Raw genomic sequence first — 7,596 nt, 5'->3', positions numbered from 1 at the left:
TTTACAAATCAATGAAATAATAGACTTCAATAGCGTTTTTCTTATCTTTGGATTTCTCATATGAAATAATAAACTCCAATGGCCTTTTTCTCATCTTAATAAACAAGAATGTTGGTAGCTTCATATTGATACAACATTTTAACCCTTCTTCCAACTCATAACAATAATCATCATTAGTGTCTATAACAAAGAAGTACTTCATGCGTTTTAGTTATCTCGAGCAAGTTCCGAACTTGTCTATCACTTGTAACATGAATAGGAGGAAGGTCTGGAGCCATCTGTTGTAATGAGTAGGTTAACTCCACAGACTTTATGTTCATGTCCAGGTTATAATCTTCTTGAGCCATTGCAACAAGATCAGCATGTGTCGAACCTTCACTCAAAAATAACATTCTCGCTCCTTTGAAATGATCAACCACAAAATGCCAATATCCATCTTTCAACAACCATTCTCCATACACTGCATGTAACTGACGCATCATATGAAAAAGTCAAAATAAAACACATTAGCAAACTTAGAACAAAGAAAACGAAAGTTTATTAAAGATCGAAGCGGACGACTTCAATCTAAGTCCTCCTGACGACTAAAATATACGTCGTCTGGTCAACGCAGAGGTTATTTTTGCAATTGACTTTGAAATCTGTTATTTCAGACGACTGGAAAATAAGTCGTCTACTTTTGTTTGGTTAAAAAAAAAACTCCAAAAAAGCTAGACGACTTACATTTCAGTTGTCATAGGTTAGTTTTGCATTTGACTGGATTATTTCAGAAGTTTGACTTTCCTGGACGACTTACATTTCAGTCGTCTCGTGAAAATTAAAATAATAATATTTTTTTTAAAACTAGACGACTTACAATTAAGTCGTCATAGGTTAGTTTTGCAATTGAAAAAAAAAAACTTCAATATTTAATTATATATTGACGACTTACAATTCAGTCGTCCGTTAGACGACATACATGTTACATGTAAGTCGTCCAGGATTTACGAGGTTTGACCAGAATCTCGGAATAAAATCCTGGACGACTTACATGTAAGTCGTCGGGCGGATGACTGAATTGTAAGTCGTCTGAGTATAATTAAATATTGAAGTTTTTTTTTCAATTGCAAAACTAACCTATGACTACTTAATTGTAAGTCGTCTAGTGTTAATAAAATATTGATATTTCAATTTTCACCAGGCGACTGAAATGTAAGTCGTCCGGAAAAGTCAAACTTCTGAAATAATCCAGTCAAATGCAAAACTAACCTATGACGACTGAAATGTAAGTCGTCTAGGTTCTTCGGAGATTTTTTTGTAACCAAACAAAATCAGACGACTTAATTTTCAGTCGTCTCAGAAAACAGATTTCAAAGTCAATTACAAAAATAACCTATGCGTTGACCAGACGACTTCCAGGTAAGTCGTCTACAGCCAGACGACTTCCCATATAAGTCGTCTGACGAACAGATCTGAAAAAAAACTTGATGTCATACCTTAAATTGGTGAGATAGCTTCCTTAGCACACATAAGGCTTCTCCAAGTACACAGAATCTCAAACGAAAGTGACCCACCCAGAATCGTTAGCTTCTATGACTCTATGAACCATAAAAAATGTAGAATCAAAATCTTGAGTTTTTTTAGCTCATTGTGGAGAGAAAGTGAGAGATATGTTGTGTTTAGTTCACAAGAATGAAAAAAGAAGAAGGGTAACTCGATTTTGGGAGCATTAAGAGCTTCAAATTGGTTGTTCATGGTGGTTGGGGTATTGATGACAATGGCAATCTTGTAATTACTTGAAGATGATGAGGGTGAGAGAGTAAAAATGTCATTTGCGAAAAAAAAAAAATTGATGGCATTTTCGTGAATTATATGAACTTGTAGGGTGAATAGGGCAAAACTAATTTCCAAAAAAAAGAGGTTAGTTTTGTGTTTGACTTTGAGTTGTAGGTCAATTTTGTAAAAAGCCCAAATTTAAATTTGAAATTTTAAAGTTTTTTTTTTAGATAGTAAAAAACTTTATATTTGGAGTTTCTTTTGATCAAAAAAAAAAAAAAAATTTGGAGTTTCTTTTTCGAGATGCTATTGCAGACGGCAGGTGATCAACAATATTCTGGTCGTATACTTCCAATCAATACCACTACTTCGAGTACAATTAATTTATTAGAACAAGACCACGAAATTAACCAATGAGAACGCAATCATCAATCAAATACTACGAGATTGATTAAAGAGGATGTGATTAAATAAAAAAGAGGAGCGTAGTTCATTATTATCAGAAAAAAACATTTTATGATAAAACATGTAGTTTTTTTAATATAATGTAAACATTATAACAAAACAACACGATAAATAGTTCATTATTTAACACAAAAACATCAATTCATTATATAGATTCGTGTAAGCACATTCCACTATCGAGGGGATCTAAGTTCGTCGATATGAGATTTGTTGCGTGGACCCTGCGTACGAATGAATTGACGGTATTGATCGTAGGTCGTGGAGGTGTAGAGAGCTGGTGAATCTACGGTCACTAGTTCCTTCAGTGGCTCGATCGGAACATTACCCTTTGGGTTGTAGAAAAACGCCAATGACAACCTCTCTTCTGCAGGGCTCACGATCACTCTGTGCTCTATGCTTTTGTATACTGAATTGCTTAGCATCTAACCAGTAAGAAAAGGTTCAACGTATGTTAATAAGTATATCAATGCAAATAAAGCGAGAAATTGATATTCTCCTGCAAAATTCTGTTTGTTGTCATTGAATTTTTTATATTTTTTGTATCAACACTATCAATTTACTAAGTCTGAACAAAATTAATAACACAATATTTATAAAGATACAAACGATTATGAGATATGGTCAAAACCTTCTTTTTTAAAGGTCATAACCAGTTTTGAAATTGTTCTCTCAGTTTTTTTTTTAAATAATTAATAACTAGCTTAAGACCCGCGCAATTGCACGGGATGAATGTTATATATATAAATATTTTTTGCTATTATTATTTATTTGTATTCACTTACGTATTATGTATATAATTAAATTAGATTAAAGACATAAATCAAAACAATACATCTTGTTTATTTGCAATACGTTTTTGGTAAATAAATCAAAACAATCATTTTATTTATTTTATATGGTATATAAATAAATTTCAATGTCATAGACATATATATAGTATATTTTAATATAAATATTTATTATTGAGAATTCATACTCATATGATTAACACAAAATTTCTAATGTGCGATTTTTTGAATGCAAATTTCAAAATTAAAATATTAAGGTCTCAATACTTTTTCAATACAAATTTAAAAATTATCATATTTAAGTATTTTATATATTATATAGTTTAATTTTAAACTATATTAATATATAATATGAATGTCTAGTAAATAAGACTTCATATTCGTACGATTTATGATCATTTGTATCTTGTTATTACAAAAAAAAAATTAACCATTGATCACAAAATTTTAGTGTGAGACATTAACGTTTTTAGTAATTTATAGTCGTTTTAAAAATTCAAAATATAACATATAAGAAAAAAATTAATTTTTTTATCATAAGGTTAATGTGGTTGTTTAATATCTTTTAATAATATAAAATTAAACAAAAAGGAGCTAAGATACAAAAATTATTATCAAATATTTATTATTCATAATCATTAATTGTCATATATACGTTAATCATATTAGGCAATTCCGTAGCTTTTATTTAAGGAAAGTACGATAATATTCTTTTGGACACTATTTATCAATTTAATAGTTAATTTAATAAATGTTGTAATGTTTTTCAATTAATATATAAGGGATTTACGTGTGTCTTATCGTCCTCAAATTGTAAAATATTATTATAATTTATGTTAAAACGATTATGATTCCACAAAATTTAGAAGGTTCTGGATATAGTTTATCTTCGTAATATATATATATATATATTCTGATCTTCATTTGTTACTAATTAAGCTAACAAAATGTATTAATTCTATTGCATTTCATATTCAATACTTTGAGATGGATAAATTATATAAATGAAAGCATTTTAAGGCTACTATTGTTATATATATACTCATCTATATATGTTTAAATTATTGGCGGAGTTTTTTGAAAATAGGATCTATGTAGACGAATTGTACATATAGATCATGGTTATAGAAAGAGACTATGGGTAGTTTAATATTGCTTGACTTGGTAGACGTTTTGGTTACGGCACGTTTGAAATATGTGAATATTAGAGAGCACAGAACACGTCGTTGAAATTGTTTTTTCTTGTTTCTGGACTTTTTCTTTTTCTATTACAGAGGCACATGTTTAAATTGAGAAGGGCAGCGACGTGGCTTCACCAATCCCATCAATTTTATATAACACATTAACTTTAATTACGAAGACTGAAAAGAAGAAGTACAGAGATTCATGCACGTACTTTATCAAAAGTTCAAAACTAACAACTTCAAGGAAAAAAAGGAAGACGAAATCTCTAGATACAGTAGGCTTTGTTTTTCAAAACTATATGTATCCCTGTATCATTATTTCTGTAATGAAAATCACATACTTATCAAAAAAAAAAAGAATATCTCACCAAGGCTTTTTATTAATTTTTCCATTAGAATAAAAAATGAAGAGAACAAGAAAAGATAAGAGAGGGAACAAGATAAATCTGTATGAGAATTTCTCAAATAATTATGTGTTAATTCTAAAACCAAGTGTGAAGTTGTAAATGGTTTAATAAAAAAATTAAAAAAATTAGTGCATAGTTTAATTTTATTTTTATTTTATAGTTGAAAGACTTGTACAAGATACTATTATCATTTAGTTAATAGTGAAAAAGATAGATTATGGTTAGCATGCAAAGTTACAAACAGAATAATCTGATATTAGTTCGAGTTTCGGTTCAAATGACCCGGTTATATAAAAGAAGTAATAATGAAATAAACATCATAAGATACTCACTTGAATTTGGTCACCAATGTTAACGATGAGAGCATGGGGAGCTGGTTCAACTGTGATCCAAGCATCGTCGGATCCACGGACATGAAGGCCGGCGACATGTTCGTCCGGCAAGAGAATGGTCAATCCTCCGGGATCAGAGTGCGGAGAGAGGCCTAGAGTCAACTCCGGCTGAGGGCATTTTGGGTAGTAATTAACCCTCAAGCATCCTCCTGCTTCATCTTTACCACCAAACGCATTTTGAAGTCTATCTTCTTGTAATCCCAATTTTTTCGATAATATCGTCATCAAGTTCTCGCACAATTTCACCATTTCCTTGCAGTAACCCTCCAAAGTTTCTCTACATAATTTGAATTATAATATAACAAGCAGAAAGTTGTTTTATCATGTCACTAGTTTTGAAAATATATTTTAAAATAAATAGTTTGACCCAACAACTAGTATTTTATTAAGATGTTCTCGTCGTGGATTATATAACCCACTGAACGGTACGTTGGTTTTGTTAATTAGATGTTTGTTTTGTATAACAAAGAGAATTTCTCAGGCGTTAAAGAAAGAAGAAGAAGATAATTCTAATAAATGAAAAATCTTAGGTTTGATATATAGACTACTTCTTGAGGTATAGGCAAGTGAAATATCAGTTTATGGTCCTTAAGTTTTAAGAAATATTTTCAATAAATATACGCCCTCAAACTTTCTTACTTTAAATATTATCTTTTTACTAAATTATCTATAACTCCTAAAATTTCAGGATCGGATGTAGCTCGACGTAATAGTTATATATATGTATGATTACAAAGTTTAATTTAACAAAAGTGATGAGCTTATCGAACGTGAATTAAAGCTTTTCAAATACTTAAGTAAGAATTTCTGAATATAATATACCGGCAATGAAGAGGCAATGATGGCCACTTGGTGTAATCCTTCAAAGACAAAGGCTGATAATGAAGATAATAGTAGTCGCTCCAATCTAGAATAGCACCCTTCTCTACGCCAAGTCGGCTTCCATATCCCTCGTAAGTTTTTGGCGAATTAGCATGCATGTTCTTAAGCTCCATGGGAAGATGAAAGAACTCTCTCCATATTTCTTTAGCTCGTTCCATGAGCTGAGGACTCATCCCATGGTTCACCACTTGAAAGAATCCCCATTCTCTACAAGCTTTCGAGATCTCGTCAAGCGTTTTGGCCTGTAGAGTTATGTCGTTTGTGTATATGGCGCCTAAGTCAATGATTGGTATGGCGGCGGTGTGAGGGTTGTTTTTGGTATGGTAGTTTTCAGAGAGTAAGTTTGGACGTTGAGCCAGAGGCTTGACGTAGCGGTTTGGTATGGCTTGGAGGTTGCTTTCGGATAAGGATTGAACACGGACAATAGGCTCAGGCCAGTCTTGGAATATGTTCATGGCTTTGGTTATATTTAAGGGGCCCAAAGAGATGAAAGGAGGAGGGTGAGGATGAAAGGAGGTGTATGAAGAAAGTTATATATAGACAGAAAGGAGAGAGCTAGAAGCATGCATAGATAATGATTTTATAAAACTTAATTATAATTAATATGAAGAAATAACCAATTAAAATATTCTTACAACGGTTGAAAACTCACCTTCTCGAAACATTACAAAAAGTTGAAAAGGTAAATATGATTAAATGTTATGCAACATATTAGTTTTCAACAATGTATTTTGCTATTTTTATTTCTGAAATAAAGGTATTATATAAAAAAGTGAGTTTACTGCAAAGTATTTTTATAAAATAGTAATTTTTAATAACAGAGCAAAAAATTGGGAATTTCTATTTATAAAAGAGAAAATAGTAATTTTCATTTTCATTTTAACAGAAAAAAAAATAGAATTAGACTAGAGTGTATTTCCTCTAAATTCTATTATAGAGATAAATATAGATTGGACTGAAGATGCTCTAAAATGATCTGCCGGTTTTCAATTAAATCTCAACTAGTCATTGGTTAACACATGCATAACAAGGTACAAACGACAAAAGGGAAGATCTACGCGATATATGCCTAGCATGCGCAGCCTACCAATTTATTACAGTTACAAAAATAAAGTGTCTAGCTGAGGCCGACTTTATATAAATGTTGATGCCAATTGTCGAGGGACATTTTCCGAATTTCCCACGTTTTATATCAGACTAATAAATAATGCGAAAACACTTGTATTAAATTTTTATATATGTTGTAATATATTTTTTTGATAACAGTAAAAATTTCGGACCTTATATTTAATTAAAATCTTCTTTTTTTTTAGGTTTGGAATCAGTTTATATATTCAGATTTAAAAATAACTCCCATACAAATGTGATTTGAATCTGAAACACAAGGAAACCATTTTAGCAAAAAAAAAAACACATGGAAATCAACCATGTTATATTATCTAATTTGCATATCGTTCTGAAATGGGGCTAGAGCGAGCAAGCCTAATGCTTTTTAATTCTCTGCTAGAAAAATAGCTTTTCTAAAATTTATCAATAATTTGTTGAAAAACATATTCGGTTGATAGTACTTTTATATATATTTCTAGAAGACAATATATGAGAAATCTCCATAGTTTAGCTTAGCTAGCAATCCAACATCAGTTTAAGACTTGAAATATCCTTTGTTCAAAAAAGGGAGATCTCCAATACCTAATTTTTTATATCCTAAATATAAAATTTTCAT

At 30.7% G+C, this 7,596-nt stretch overlaps 1 protein-coding gene across 1 annotated transcript; it reads right to left on the bottom strand.

Moving 5' to 3' along the window:
* Positions 1–2,221: 2,221 nt before the first annotated feature.
* Positions 2,222–6,392, bottom strand: LOC111202304 (jasmonate-induced oxygenase 3). Its single transcript, XM_022694993.2, has 3 exons — positions 5,814–6,392; positions 4,932–5,268; positions 2,222–2,642 (listed from the first exon to the last, which is right to left on the bottom strand). Exons 1-3 carry the CDS (start codon positions 6,326–6,328, stop codon positions 2,394–2,396), a joined length of 1,101 nt encoding a protein of 366 aa, XP_022550714.1. The 5' UTR covers positions 6,329–6,392; the 3' UTR covers positions 2,222–2,393.
* Between the last annotated feature and the right edge of the window lie 1,204 nt (positions 6,393–7,596).

This window comes from Brassica napus, chromosome C4 (genome assembly GCF_020379485.1).
Source record: "Brassica napus cultivar Da-Ae chromosome C4, Da-Ae, whole genome shotgun sequence".
Taxonomy (NCBI): Eukaryota; Viridiplantae; Streptophyta; class Magnoliopsida; order Brassicales; family Brassicaceae; genus Brassica; species Brassica napus.
The sequence above is the reverse complement of the archived record's forward strand: the minus strand, read 5'-3'. Positions and strand labels throughout refer to the sequence as shown.

Coding starts and splice junctions, on each gene's coding strand:
- LOC111202304 (XM_022694993.2), bottom strand. CDS start 6,328: ATGAACATATTCCAAGACTGGCCTGAGCCTATTGTCCGTGTTCAATCC. Junction 5,269..5,813: donor TCATTGCCTCTTCATTGCCG/GTATATTATATT, acceptor CAAATTATGTAG/AGAAACTTTGGAGGGTTACT. Junction 2,643..4,931: donor ACATTGGTGACCAAATTCAA/GTGAGTATCTTA, acceptor CTTACTGGTTAG/ATGCTAAGCAATTCAGTATA.